This window comes from Dunckerocampus dactyliophorus, chromosome 4 (genome assembly GCF_027744805.1).
Source record: "Dunckerocampus dactyliophorus isolate RoL2022-P2 chromosome 4, RoL_Ddac_1.1, whole genome shotgun sequence".
Lineage (NCBI taxonomy): Eukaryota > Metazoa > Chordata > Actinopteri > Syngnathiformes > Syngnathidae > Dunckerocampus > Dunckerocampus dactyliophorus.
This window is the reverse complement of record NC_072822.1, coordinates 22,735,793-22,751,881: the sequence shown is the minus strand read 5'-3', so window position 1 is coordinate 22,751,881 and position 16,089 is coordinate 22,735,793. Positions and strand designations below refer to the sequence as shown.

General features: G+C 41.0%; 1 protein-coding gene across 1 annotated transcript in view; it reads left to right on the top strand.

Moving 5' to 3' along the window:
* The window catches only part of galnt9 (polypeptide N-acetylgalactosaminyltransferase 9), a 118,292-nt gene that overhangs the window by 36,603 nt on the left and 65,600 nt on the right, over nt 1-16,089 (top strand). Inside the window, exon 4 of the mRNA XM_054773168.1 lies at nt 160-334. Within this exon, the coding sequence (XP_054629143.1) occupies nt 160-334 (175 nt within the window). The remainder of the gene's footprint in view (nt 1-159; nt 335-16,089) is intronic.

Genomic DNA, 16,089 nt, shown 5'->3' with positions numbered 1-16,089 from the left:
ATATATGAATACAATTTCATGGAACTAATACTAGAATTTAAGTTGTAAATGTAGATGAGTGCTTTTGATAGTGTTTAGGACAGCAGAGAAGGCTTTTCTGGCCTGACCGCACACCACTGCACATGAGTAACCAATTCTGTTTAAACTGTCCTTTTTTAGTGGAGCTGAAATTCAACTTGGATCAGTATGTGAACAAGCGTTACCCAGGCCTCGTCAAGATTGTGAGGAACAGCAAACGTGAGGGTCTGATCCGAGCCAGAATCCATGGCTGGAATGCGGCCACAGCTCCTGTTGTTGGCTTCTTTGATGCCCATGTGGAATTCAACACTGGCTGGTAAGAGAATGTCATGTTTAACACAAGCGGGTCAGAGGTATACCTGTGTCTTTTGTCACCTGTGACTCTGCACTCTGCTTTTTATCTTTCCAGTACAGAGGGATGTCATGTCAAATGTGCATTGTCACTGAAATATGCACTTTAGTCTGCTGCCTACATCTTGATGTGTAGTGCCAGACTGCTGAAGCACTTTTCAGCTGCGTGACCTTATCAGTGAGGCGCTAGTAAGCTTTGCCCATTACAAAATCAATCAATCAGTCAGATTTAGTTGGAACATGCTAAAAGGCACACATAAGATCACCTAAAGATGACAAACACTGAAATGTCAGATCGGATGTGATTAAGGATGCAGCTCACTTGGAGCGTTTTTATATGATTTTACTCAGGCATGTTCTTACAACATCAAATTATTTTTCAGATCAACGTCTACCTGCTACTTCAGTTTACCAGCAACATACTCCTTCATGCACACATACTGCGCTTTATTCAAGCTTGTCATGCTACAAATGTATTGTATCTTGCCTATGTAAGTTGTCTGTGAGGCAGGTAAGAGATGGGATAGAGCAAAGGTCCTCCAAAGACTTACTTTTATTGTGCTTTCAAACAATTCCACAGACAACTATACTGTACATCCAAATGAATTGGTGCGTTGTTCAGTCTTCATCAAGCAATAAGTGCCCTTTAACTGACATATGACAAGACACACAAGATCAAGATCAGATGAGATAGTTCTAAATTGATCCTGAACAGGATAAAGAGTGGGAAATGAATGAATGAATGTAATCAGAGTGGATTTCCGTGTATTAGCAATTCAGCATTCAAGGAAGGCTCTGCAAATTTTGTGGAACTTTCACTTCAATATCTGAACATGAGCAAATCACTTTGCTTGGCTTTGACGCTAAACAAGGACAATGCAGCTGCTTTCTGTCTCACTCTCCGGACAGTAGGTAGTCCAAATCAACCTGGAAAATGTGTATTATTGAATGTAGAACTTCAATTTAAAATGTATTTGTAAGATGATACCTTCTTTTTATTTGGACCTCCTTTCATGTGCAGTACCCTCAACTAACAACCTGACAGACACAATTTGCTACTGAATTCACTTCCTTTCTTTTCCACTGAATGACTCATAAAGTATTCATTGCAGCAGGTGCATATCAATTGTATTGTCACAATATGATCTTTCCAGTGATGCTGGCCGCCTGCCTGTGTTAGCAAGAACATTTTTCAGTTGACATGAAAGTATTCAATTGCAATCTTCACATGCTATGAAAAAACCTCAAACATTCTTTTGTTTCGCAACGTGGCCAATACTGAAATAATGAACAATCTGGCTATCCTAATGAGTTTCTTTGGAGACCAGTAATTTAGTTTGGAAATAACAGCGGATTTGTGCAATTCAATTCAAATATGCAATTCAAATGTGCAATTCAAAACATGCACATTTCACGTGTGCAGGAGAAGTAGATTAATGAGATTTTAAATGTCAGACACATTTAGACATCTCTTCAAACATGAAGTGTTATATGGTGTACAGTATATGAGTAATATGGATGACATATAAAAATCACAAAGGTGAACGTGAGCTTCCTGAGGCGCCAGTGCTAATCTGTGGATCCTGAGACATACAAGACAGTCTTTCTCTTTGAAATACTTGTATATGTTTCTATAAAATGAGTAGACCTATATATAACCAATTGTTAAACAAATGGATGTTGTTTAGAATGTCAAGGTAAGTGAATATGTCAAAATGTATGCAGCTCTTTTGAAAATATGCTATGCTATCTAATAAATAGGTACAGTATGTGACACAAAAGAACCTTTGCAGGAAGCGCAGAGGGCTTGACGAGTGTAAGTAGATTATGGATTAGTATAAATACATTATGAATACACTTAGGGAGCCTGTAATGTACAGTAGGGAAAGTCATTTGATTTCTTGCTGATATTGTAAGTTTACCCCCTGAAAAGGCAAGAATGTCTTTGATGAATGTCTTCTTGGTATCGCTCTAAAAATAAAGGTTATAACTTATTTTGTGTTTGAGAAGTTGACAAGTGAAATAAGTATTTGATCTCCCAATACTGTGACTTAGTACGTGGTGGAGAAATCCTTGTTGGCAAGCACAAAGGTTAGATGTGTCGCATCTGGTCACCAGCCTTGCACATGTCTCAGAAGGAACATGATGTTCCACGCTTCTATTCTTTATAGATATTCTTCAAATTCTAAATGTTTCAAGGCTATCATTTGGATAGCAATCTTATGGCACTTTGTCTTAATGGACGACATGGCTCGGGTCGTAGAGTGGTCATACCCAACTTGACGGTTGCTGGTTCGATTCTCTGTCCTCCCTTGACCATGTTGAGGTATCCTTGGGCATGGTACTGAACCCCCAGTTGATTGTGATGCTGCATCATTACTAGGTAAATGCGGTAACCATCAAAGCGCTTTGAATACTTTGAGGATAGAAAAGTGCCATGCAAGTGAAAGTCCATTTAAGCCACTACCTTTGTTCCCTTGGCCATATGTTTTTGGTCATTGTTATGCTGGAAGACCTATCTGCAATCCATCTCTAGTGTTCCTAGTGAAGTCAGGTGTTTCACATCCAAGATTCTATGGTACAGGACTCAGTTTGTCTTCGAGTCTTCCTGTATCCTTAGCAGAAAAACAGCCCGAAAGCAGAATGCTTCCACCTCCCTGTTTGACAGTAGGGATGGTGTCGTTGGTCTCATATTCAACATTTCTCTGCCTCCAAACGTGAAATCGAGCTGATGACAAACAGCTCAATATTCTCATCTGACCAGACCACATTGTCTCAAGCCTTCTCTGAATCATTCAGCTGTTCATTGGCAGAAGCTTGCACATGTGCCTTCTTGAGCAGAGGGACCCTGAGGGATCTCAATGCATTCCAAAGAAGAAATGTGTTACAATGGTTTCTTCAGTGACCGTGGTCCCATCTCCCTTGAGATCGTGAACAAGCTCCTCCTGTACAATTCTTCACCTTTCTCAGAATCATTCTTATCCGACAATGTGAGATCTTGCATGGAGCTCCAGAGCGAAGGAGACTGACTGGTATCTTGTATTTCTTCCTTCAAAGGTTGTATCTGTCTCACCAAGTTTACTCCTGAAAGCACAGGGAAAATGTGTGTGCTTCATGGGCACATGACCAGTCTGTTGGGGTTCAAATTCTTGCTGGTTGGTCGGGAATAAAATACTTAACTCACTCAAATACAAATCAATGTATAACATTCTTTATTGTTGTTGTTTTTGTGGATTTTTTTGGTGATATTTTGTCCTTCAATGGTATAATAAACTTACTGTTAAAGTTTTAGTCCACCAACTCATACCTACTTTAACACCCAGCATCAGGCAACAGGTTAGTATCCTCATTCAGCATTCAGCACGATGGCCACTGTATGAATTGATTGGGCATAAAAATACTGTTTGAATTTATGTGCATAACTTTTGGTGACATATAGTGTTGTTCTTATTAATATAAGACTTGCATGCTGCTGCTCAGCGCTCAAAACCCATACCATGAAGCTCCAGGCACAGAGTTTTTGTGTTAATGTTAATAGGAAGGGGGTCAGGAGGTCAGAAACACTGTAGTTGAGTTGAGTCATCAGTAATGATGTCTTTTACGCACCATGTAACCAAGCATATGACGTTGTTGCTCTCAAAGGGGCTGTTTACACCTTCCCTTCTCCTTTTATGACTGATTATAATCCTTCATGGGAAATTCAATTTACACTCTGTTGCAGTGTGTATGTTGTGTTCCGCACCACACAGAGGAGCAGTGCACACACATGCAGGCAAGCGAGGAGAAACGTCAGCGCGAGGGTGTGCGCAAATGGCAACTGTGCCCCTGAGCTGAGTTTCACACGTATCTAAGGTCGGGTCACAGGGGCAGCAGCCTAAGACGAGAAGCCCAGACTTTCCTCTTCCCTGCTGCTTCATCCAGCTCCTTCCAGCGGATCCTGAGGTGTTCCCCGGCCAGTTAAGAGACATAGTCTCTCCGATGTGTCCTGTATCTTCCCCAAGTATTCCTACTGGTCGGACATGCTCTGAACACCTCCCCGGGGAGGCGTCCAGGGGGCATCCTGACCAGATTCCCAAGCCCTCTCATCACTCATCACTCTGAGTTTCTCCCGGATGACAGTGCTCCTCACCCCATCTGTAAAGGAGAGCCGAGCCACCCTATGGAGGAAACTAATTTTGGCTGCTTATACAAGTACCCGTGGTCTTGTCATTTCAGTCATTACCGAAAGCTCATGACCACCTATGGTTATGACAGACCACCTCAGAAAACAAAATTGGATTTTGCACGTTTTTGCTGAATAAGACACCCAGAATGTACATGAATAACTGTACAACATGAATGACTACTAGTATGTGAATGTCCCTCCTAGTTTGCTTACCAGGCGACGTCCTCGACGTGTTTTGCAATCAAGCAAAAACACAAAAAAGAGACAAACAACATGGCTAAGCACAAAAACATAAAATATAACAAACCACTTTTCTACAGAACTTTGTCCTAGAAGGTTGCTTCTCTGACCTTCTCCATCAAATGAGCACGAACTGCTCTGTTCACTGCTCTGTTTCTGTACACAAACACCTACCAACATTACTTGTCTTCCTGGAGCTGCTGTGACATAGTCCCTATGATTACTGTAATGAACCGGATATCATTAGATAGTGCAGAGTCTCTCACCTCAGAAACCAATGGAATCATTTTGATTACGGTAATTTTAAGGAGTGGTCGAGCATACGTCATTGGTGGTAGTGGTGGAGGAGGAGTTATTGAAAAAAGTACAAATCATCGTCGTCGTTAGACTCTTCTAAAAGAGGTAGTTCAGGGGAAACTACTGAGGTGGAAGGAATTGGTGATGAAGGTGCAGACGAAGGTGTAGGCATTGGTGGCGAGTCACTTGGTGACGACGGTGCAGGAGTAGCAGATCTACGTTTGAAGAAGCTTTCAATGGAAGTTTCTATGGTCTTCCTTTTCTTCTCCTCGTAAATGATACGGTAGCACCATTTTCGAAGGAATTCAAATGACAAAATAGCGCAATTTTCGACAAAATACATGAAAATATAGACCAGTCAGCTTGCGTTCGTATCTCCAAATGTTCGCAAGTCGGATGTTCGTAAGTAGAGAACCCAGTGTACAGTCTTATTAGAATACCCTGCTTTTTAGAGCTTACAATTGTTTTACAAATGCTTGTAAAGGCACACCGCATGACAAAGATCTTGATTTTCTACACCAAAAGCAGACTGGATGAAACACAGCAATTCACTGCTCAATACTCATACCGAATTGGTTTCCATCACACCTTGTCTGTTTTGGTAAATATATCCTTATGGTGTCGATGAGACCGTTACTGTTAATTTAGCTCTGAAGTATAAAGATTAGCATAACAATAGATTCATCAAACAACGAACAGCGGCTCTTTGAACCCCTTAAAAGAAATTATGTGATGGGACTGATCATTGCTGTACTTGGAGGCCATTCAGAGGAAGTCCACCAGCTGCCCAGCAAACTAACAGCACTCACTTTGTATGTGTTGTTGTATCATTGCCTCAGAGTATTACTGATGTTAATTGATATCCCGGTTACCTTCATCTGTTCCCCATCTGCTCTTGCTTCAAAAATGGATGCGCCTTTCATGCCTCGATGTAGACCGTTCACCTTATCATCTCATGCTGCCCCCCTCACAATGCAACTGTTTTACATAACAGGTTGCGTCACAAATCTGTCTTCACCTGTTAGCTTTTGAAAATGTTATCTTTGAGGGAGTCAAAGAAAAGTACAGCAGATTCCTTTGATTTCAGTAGAAGCAGATGGTTGACGGGTAAAAGAATACATACAGCAAAGCAGGGGATGACAGGCACGTTCAAGACTTGTCACTTGTGTGTGTGTGTGTGTGTGTGTGTGCGTGCGTGCTTAAGTGTTTAAGAGTGAATTTCCATAATCTACTGTCTGTGTGCAAGCATTTTGTGCATCTCCTTTATCCCAAAAGTTTCACCCTCTATCTACACAACCTATTTGTCACAATAGAAGGCTTCAGCTATTTATCATAATATGATTATTCACCATGACACATCCAGTGATTAGCAAGATGGATGGTTCCTCGAGATGTTGTGAGTCTCTATCAATGACCTTGTGCACACTGCCTGTGTATATTTGAGCCAGAGAAAATGCTGCCAGCTATCAGCTGCAGTTCTTTGATTCATTGGCATGGCAGTACCCCTGGTGTTCTGTGTATTTGCAGTGGAAATGTTGCCTGTTCACATTACTGTTTAAACTCGCATAACTTTCGGGTGTATAAGGCACTCGGGCACTTGTTTCAAAGTACCTTTCACCTTCTTGGTTTCAGAGAAGTGACAAAGTAGGCAGTTGTGACCAAGATTTCACCATACGGACAATGCACTACATGTACTACATGTGCTGGTTGTTATTTTTGATCACTGTTGTAAACATGGATTTGCTAACTGAACATGATCATAAGCTAATGTGTATGAATGTACAAACAAAAAGTGTGCGTATTCATAGCATCATGTTTTGAAATGCTCCTGATTCATGTTAGTAAGCCTAATACAGTATTCAATTTGGTTCAACAGTATTATTGACCACTAAACATGCTATTTTCCTTAATATAGACCATAATGATCATAGCAAGTGTATTAACAGGAGATCTATGGCGTCACTTCACTTTCAAATGTAGGAGGGCGAAAACTACATGGAAACAAGCGTAAAAATCGAAACTGAAAAGGTAAAAATAATATTGTGGGGAATAAAATTATTATTGTGGACACATAAAAAAAACTGAGAGGGCGCACACAATTAAAATGCTCGCTCATGTTTGCAAAATCACCTCTCACTTTGTTTTCCACGCTCACTTCTGTTCTCTGCGCTCTCGATTCTGTTTTCTGCTCGCTCTCAGTTTTATGTTCTCCTTGCTCTCGATTCTTCACTGACCTACGCTTCATTCCAATTTAACTGAGAATGACGAGACAATCAACGATCGCTGCCCAGGACCTTGGTTCAATGGTGTGTTTCACTGCACTTTATTTTGATAAGCATGCACCAGAATTGCCTGTCTGCCTTGCTGGCACTTGCGTGTGTCTGACCAGATACGCGACACATCTTATGTTGACTCATTTTGTTTCTTATTATCGGGAGAATGAACAATAGCCCGTAAAATGTGTCGTCAATTAACGACAGCTTGTCACATGCTAAGCCTATCTATGCCAGCGTGTGTGATCGCTCACGTTTCAATCTCATTCCACTTTCTGGCATTTTTGTTCACATGCCTGGCTGGCAGCATCTAACTACCTTGTTTTTGAGCTACAATTGGCTATTACGTTCATGGGATGCATCAATCATCATCATCATCAAAAATCCTAGGGGAAACCCTGTACTTGACGTCTTCAATAGTGTACACATGTTTTGCTCCGCTACGTCTTCCTGCCCCGCCTCAAGGACGACCTGGCAAAATTCTCTGACGATTGGGACAATCACCCAATACACACAGATGAAGATTTAACACCAAACCAGCTGTGGGTCACGAGTCATATGAAAACCTCCACCGACGAGCCACAGAATCCCGAACAGGTACAAATGGAATAGTTAAAAAAAAAATAAAAATATGAGCATTAAAGTCGTTTCTAAACACTTCCGCTTACTGTATGAATTGTGTTGTGTAATGTTTTTGCTGCTTGTTGAGGCCAGTAACAACTGGGAAGATGTTGGGATTCCACAGAAGTTACGCTTTGGAATTGAAGTCCCAGAGATTTGAAGAAATGGACCATCTCACAGCTACAATCAACCCAAGAAGACAATTACAGTGCTTTTGAAAACATATTTATTTGAATGTTGTACAGTATGTACATCATTTCAGAATGTAAAGGAGATATTTTCCATTGTTGCTTGCTGTTTGCACTAATGCCCCAGTATCGCCCTGTGATTCTGGGGTCATCACAGTTATGGTCCTCTGTCCACTTCCATCTGTTAATACACTAGTATTAAAGCCAAGTAAAGTCAGTAAAATTAAAACATATTTAAAGTAAAATACGTCAAAACCATACAATACCCATTGTTTTATACAGCAGCCAGCCTCCATCCAAGCATAGCATTTTGGGGAACTGCAGACACAGCATTTCAGCACCGACCTTAGTATGAGTGAAGTTGTCACTGATGAGTCAACATTTTTTGCTGCCTTTTACGTATTTAGATACACCACTTAATGTCTCACAAAAATAGTAACCTTACCCAATTTAAATAATAATCTGCTAAAAAAAAAAAAAGGGGTCACATTCATTATACAAACGCATCAATATTTGTGAGTCGATGGAATAAAAGCCCACACTTCTCCAGATGACATGGCTCCATATAGCGCTGATCCTCCAAATGTAGTGTTTGGCTAAAACACAGCGCTAGTGATGTGCGGATCGATAATGAAATATCAAAACTTCCGATAGCTCTTCATACTCTAATATCAATTCTCAAATCAAAATATCAATACTTTGATACTGAGGTCATGTTTGTCTGAAACGTTTCTGCGTCAGATTTAATAAATAACTGGAATTAATTATCCATCCATTTATTTTCTATGCCGCTTATCCTAATTAGGTCACATATAGACAAACATTCATTCACACTCACATTTAGAGTTGCCAATTAACCTAACATGCAAGTTTTTGGGACGTGGGAGGAAACCGGAGTTCCCGGAGAAAACCCACGCACACACGAGGAGAACATGCAAACTCCACACAAAGATACCCAAGCAGAGATTCAAACCCAGGTCTTCCCGATCACCTGACTGTGTGGCCAACATGCTAACCACTCAGTCACCGTGCGGCCTTGAATTAATTATGAAATTAAAATGATTATTATTTAAATTACTAATTTATTTAATGAATACATTTATTGAATGTCTTGTATTTTCTATGCTATATGAAATACGCTACTTTTAAAATGTATCATTTCATGAGCTATGGTGCTGATCTGCTGCCCTCTAATTGTCATTTGTTGACGCACACCTGCCGACACGTGGGAGGAGCTCATGCACACCTGATAGCAATTATCTCTTGGACTATTTAAACCTTGCCTTGCTGCCTACCTGTTGCCAGATTGTCTTATAATGCACACCTGTTTCCTGCTCTTTTTGCCGTGTTATTCCTTGGTTCCTTAGCTTTCAGGTCTATCATTCCCTATATTAGTAAGTACCTGTCTTTTTCTGCTTGCGGTTTCGCAGCAGTGTTTTTTTTTTTGTTGTACTTTGTAATTTTTGATTGGTTTTCAGCAGCTATTTCTGTTTCTGTCATTTTTTTCAGCACTGTTTTTTGTTACCCTTAAATTTTTGCCCCTGCTTAGTTATTATCCTTAGTTATTCCCTTTTCTTGGATATTTTTCCAGCGGCTAGTACCGGAGTTTCTGTTGTACTTTTTATCTGTTGGCATTTTTGGTCTTGTTATATTTTTGGTGAACTTGTGAATAAAATTTTTGTTACACGGACACTTGTCTCTTTGCACCTTGGGATCCTGATTATCAGCTACACCCTGCCGGTGACATATCAGGCACAGTAGGTGAATTTCTATCGGATCAGCATCGACGATACCAGCCTTAATTTTGCCCAGTATCAGATCAGACACGAAATCAGTGGTATCACATCACTAAGACACAGCACTGAACCCAGGTCCCAGGTAGCGATTGGTGATCGACCAGTTGAGTCTTAATCCGTGACGTCATTCTCAGTAAAATTGTTGCTTCCAATTTTACTGCGTAGCTCAGTAAAGAATCGAGAGCGAGGAAAACATAAAACTGAGAGTGAGCAGAAAACAGAAGAAATGTGGAAATCAGAAAGTGGGAGGTGATTTTGCAAAAGTGAGCGAGCATTTTAACTGTGTGAGCCCTCTCACTTTTTTAATGTGTCCACAATAATTATACTCCCACAATGTTATTTTTACCTCTTTAGCTAGTCTAGTTTTTACGTTGCTTTCTATGTACTCCTACATTTCACAGTGAAGTTATGCCATATAGATCCCCTCTTTTCTCCGGGGACAGGTTCCGTGGCCATCAGCGAATGGCAAAAATCCACAAGAAATGCAAAATCCATAAAAATGTCTATTGTTGACCCTCCTGCTAACTTGACGTTGACGTTGTCCTCCGATTTCAGATGAATACCTGCAATAAGAGTGACTTTTGTCATTTATAGATCAGATATTGCTCCAGAACCTTCCCTCATCCCTCTTCAATATGCCTCACATACTGTACTTCACCGCTAATGAATGATAATGTAAGAGGACTGATGAACTGATTGAATCGGAGTCACGGTGTAGAAGTTACTAAGAGGTTTCACTGTTGCGTCTTACAGAAACTATGGTGCGTTCAAGGACCACTGAACAGGCGGACATGTATGCTGTACATTTTACATATCACATATTTGTGTATTGTTTTCTTCAGGAAAAATTGCCTTTTTAAAAATATTTTTTTTAAACAAAAATCTGAGAATTTGCGGGGCTGTGAATGTTGAATCACAAATGTGCGGGGATCTACTCTATTGTTAGTTGACCAGTGTTCTCACTTAGCAAATACAACATGTGGAGTTCTCAGCACTCAACATCTTTGCAGTGTTTGGTCATACTTGTGCTTAACGAAAATATTTTATTTGTGTACTGTATATGGATTTAGTTTTACCTCATCTGCATTGACATTTTTTTTTCGTTTGTAGCTGTGACAGAAGTGGGCCCTGCTTCAAAATGGAGCTATTTTCTTTGCCTCACTTGGCAAATAAACAGGATTAATGACAGGAAATGGGGGAGTGTTGTGATTTGGACCTTCTGTCTGCCACTCTTGAACCCCATGACTGCAGAGGAGAGGCACAAGGAAATTGTTATTTATTGTTTTTTGAAACCCCTGCACAGTTGCAATCTCAGGTTATTAATGATTAATCAGTAATGCGCTCCCTGCCAGGCGATTGCTGGAGATGCTCGTGTGCTGGGTTAGGATGAAATGTATTTTTTAGAAATAAACTATGAATATTGAATGTTAGGTTTCCTGTATTGTAGGTTTTATAAGAATATGTCACACTGGTGAAGTTCTTAATGATACAAATACAACTAATCTGCACCAGGTATATACAGTATATAATGTGTGCGTCTACATGGTACGTTGAAGTCTATAATGGTCTTTAGAATGACAACGGAAACAAAGGAGCTATTCTGAGTGCTTCCTAGTGCACCTTTCCATTTACCTTCAAATCTTATCACCTACATCTTGAACACATTTAGAAATGGAGTGGATTGGAATGTAAAAGTGCATTTCATGTGGCACCATCCCACAATTAATTGATATTCTGCTTTCATACGCTAACTTTCTTTAGATCCTGCTCTTTTTCATGAGAGCAGTGTCACTGTGAATATGCTGTTTGAACGAACCTGCTAGGCAGGAGAGAAGTGTAAGACTCACAATTAGAGCGTCTAATATTTTTCCCTTGGTTAAAGGAACTCAGGTTTTGTTTTTTCTAAAAATATACAACACACAATCACTGCCTTTATGCACCTGTCCATTGGATGTACAGGATACAGGATGAATTATACTCAAATATCCTGTCACATAAATTATTTATATTATCAGTGACAGTGTCAAATGGAAAAAATCTCTTCCTGCATGACTGTTCTGCTACATTTAGCGCACAGCAAAATTAAGGGGGGTCTTATTTTAGTCACCGAGGGCCCTGCTGCTCTTCGGAAATAGCCGTAATGCTGAGCTTTCTTTGATCTTATTATCTGATAACTCCTGACTTCAGATCGAGTCTATACTTGTTAAACATTAATCTTGAGGTCTACTGTGTTTGTGCCGTTACTGTAGCTAGACTGTGGCTGTTTAGTAATAATATCTTCGATAAGAGTGTGCTATCCTTGGAACATTTGCCTGATGTTTTCCACAAAGAGACAATGGATCAAAAGTTGTCCTCCATTAGTATGAAGTGCCTGAATGAAATGGAACCGCAAAGTGAGAGGAACCAGAGTTGTCAGTGTGTGTTCTCAGGTTAGTCGGCACAAAAAGGGAGGCAAATCTGTTGTGTTATGGCGTGAATGTGATTTAGCCTGTTGTGGATGAATAAGCATCTTATTGTGGTGCAGATGAGATGGGAGATACAGGAAGGCAATGAGGCACTCATCTGTTAAAACCGTGTGTGTCCTCCTTTCCAGAGCATATCTAACGTTCCATCATTGTGAGTCTTTGTGGTAGGCAAGTTGCTTGCTGGCTCAGGAGTGTTTTGGATTCTTGAGCATGTTAGGGAATGAATGGAAGATTTGTGCAGACGTCTTGCCAAGTTAACGGAGTGCACTTAGAATTTGTGTGATCTCTGTTAACCGAGGAACATCAAGGCTGTATGGAGATAGGCTAAAGTTTAAAGGAAAGACCCTGACCATGCTTTTGGTATAGTGTCACTTATCTTTTTTTTCAGATAATAGAGTGACACATCACAATAACATCCATTTTGTGATGTTTTCATTGAGTCTACAGTAATGCAAATGGGTTGTAAGTTTCTCTTGGCATCATCAGAGAGTAGAGATGTGCGATTCATGAATGAATTATGAATGGCTCATGAGTGACTCGTTCAAAAATACTTGGGTTTCACTGACTCACGGGTTGTTGACGGTTTCACTGAGTTTCACTGAGTTACGGATGTTGGAAGAAGATTCTGATTTCACTGACTCACAGGTGCTCGGTGAGCATCTACCGTCATGGCCAAAGGTTTTGAGAATGACACAAATATAAATTTCTGCTGCCTCATCTTTTTTATTAGCAATTTGCATATACTCCAGAATGTTATGAAGAGTGATAAGATGAATGGCAATTGATTGCATAGTCTGTTTTAGTCATGAAAATGAACTTAATCCCAAAAACACCATTTCAACTGCAGCCCTGTCACAAAAGGACCATTTTACATTATGTTAGTGATTCTCTGGTTGAGGGCTGAAGATGACGCTGTCTGACTGGAATCTTAAAAGGAGGGTCGTACTTGAAATTGTTGGTTTCCCTCTGTTAACCAAGGAAACAGATGCAGTCATCATTGCTTTGCACAATAAGGGCTATTGTTGGATATTGTAAGGACATTGCTGCTGGTAAGATTGCAACTAAATCAACCATTTATCAGATCATGAAGAACTTTCAGGAGAGAGGTTCAATTGTGAAGAAGGCTTCAGGGCACCCAAGAAAGTTCAGAGAGATCAGGGTACCACCAGTGCATCGCTTGCTCAGGAATGGCAGTAGGCAGGTCTGAGTACATCTGCTGGCACAGTGAGGCAAAAACTTCTGGAAGATGGCCTTGTGTCAAGAAAGGCAGCAAAAAAGCCACTGCTCTCCAGGAAAAATCTTCAGGGACAAACTGGTATTGGCAAAAGGCAGAGGGATTGGGCTCCTGAAGCCTGGGATAAAGTAATTTATTCTGATGATTCTGGCATCTGGAAAAAAGCTTGTCTGAAAACCATCATTCCTGTGTCATGCCAGCAGTAAAGCATCCTGAAATCATCTGTGGGTTTGCTTCTCAGCCAAGGGGGTGGGCTCTCTTACAACTGTGGTTAAGAACACATCCATGAATAAAGAATGGTACCAAAACAAACCTAGAGAGCAACTACTCCCAACCACTCACAAGAGTTTGGTGACAACCAATGCTTTTTCAAGCATGGTGGAGCACCTTGCCATAAGGCAAAGTAATAACTAACTGGCTCGAGGAACAAAACATCAACATTTTGGGTCCATGGCCAGGAAACTCCTCAGACCTTAATCCCTTTGAGGACTTGTGGTCAGCTCTTGTGACAAACAAACAAAGACAAACAAAAGCTTGCAAATTCGGACAAACTCCAAGCATTGATTATGCAAGAATGGGCTGCCATCAGTCAGGATGTGGCCAGAGTGAATTGACAGCATGCCATGGTGAATAGAAAAAAAAGTAAACACTGCAAGAAGTTGGGCATATTTCAGATACATTCCACGATGAACCTAACATGTACTACTGTATAAAGTTTACAGGTGAAGTTCATTTGAGCTTCTTTTTGAATGCACATGTCCAACATGTCAACAGTGAACACACAACTTGTTATCCTTAACTTTTTGTGAGTAGTATATTAACTCTATACATAAACTTAATGTAACTGGTAATAAAAGCCTTCGACCCCGTATGAAAAGCTTGTAATTGTACTTCGGTATCATAGTAACATCTGACAAAATATCTGAAACACTCACTCTAAAACACCGAGGAAGCAAACATTGTGAAAACCAATACTTGTGTCATTCTCAAAGCGTTTGGCCATGACTGTACACTACACAGCTACAGTATCTACACAGCATCTACCAAACTTGTTGGGCACGTGTGAGTTTCTGCCCACTGCTCTGTCACGGTTGACTTGACTGAAAAGATTGCATGCAAGGAGACAAATCAAATACAACCTGCAGTCGGCTGATCAGAGAGAAGTCTAAACATTCATTCTAGGGTGTTGGCTTCTCCTTCTCCTTTCAACTGAAATGAAATGAAGAAAGAACAACAAAGCCTCTCAGTGACACCCTCCATTCATGCAGCCTTCTCTAACGCAAAGCGCAGAGGGAGTCACATTGGGGACGCTAACATGGTGCTTGCTAGCATATCAACATACGGGAGTCATATGAAGATGGTCACTTGGAAGCAGATGGGAAGTCATACGGAAATGGTCACATGGAAGCACAAACAGCTTTCATAAGAACAACAATAATAGTTTCCTAAAGGCGCTGTCACACTTTGACGATTTAGCCAGCGCATGCCCGACGTGATCATTTTGATGGCATACGTTGAACTGTCGACGTTTTTTTCAATTTTGTGCGTATACATACAGTAGCGTATTCATAACGAGTTTGACGTATACATATGACGTATTAGTAACCTATATCGAATGTTTCTATAACTTATAGACAACTTATACCAACAAATGCATAGCATGTTGCCGGCGTTCACAACTTATGCCCAACGCCAGTCTAACCTATGCAAACCGTGCAGCACCGTATGGCCGGCGACGACGTGCCGTAGCCTATAAAAAGGCTGCCACTTGATGACTCAAATCATAACCTCACTAGACGTCGCAGTGTCAACATCAACATCATGCCGAAGAAAATTTCAAAGACCGCTGCCAAGAAGTATCAGGGCAGTGACGGAGAGATCCATCACCACCCACAGCCTCCCCCTCCCACTCTCACTCTGATGCCGATGACGCGGGTTCTAACGCTGCTCAGGCATCGTCAATGGTATCGAAAGCTGCTTCCCCAGTTGCCTCCAGCAGGGATCACCAACCCTTTAGATCACGAGCTACAAGTCGATCTTTGGGACTTTTCTGGTCTATCGCCAGAATATTAGAAAAAAAAAAAGTATTATTACAACAGTGCCCTTCCCTCCCAGAGAGTGGCCAACAGGCAAGCATTTTGACTACTGAACACGCATGTACTCCTTGCCGCTCTTCAGGCACGCAACCCGCAAGCTCCAGCCAGGAGCACAGTCCCCTCGCGCTCACAGATTGAGCGACAAAGAGAGAGAGAGAGTCAGGGCCCCACGATGTGCCTGCTCACGCAACAGTAATTATTGCACGTTGTGGCTCAAAATCAGACTCTGCTACCTCAAAATTAAGGCACAAATATAACTCCATAGATGTGCACCTCCAAAAAACGCTGCTCATTTGGACTGACTGTTGTAACGCAGCCCCTGAACCGCCATCGCTTCGCTCGCCC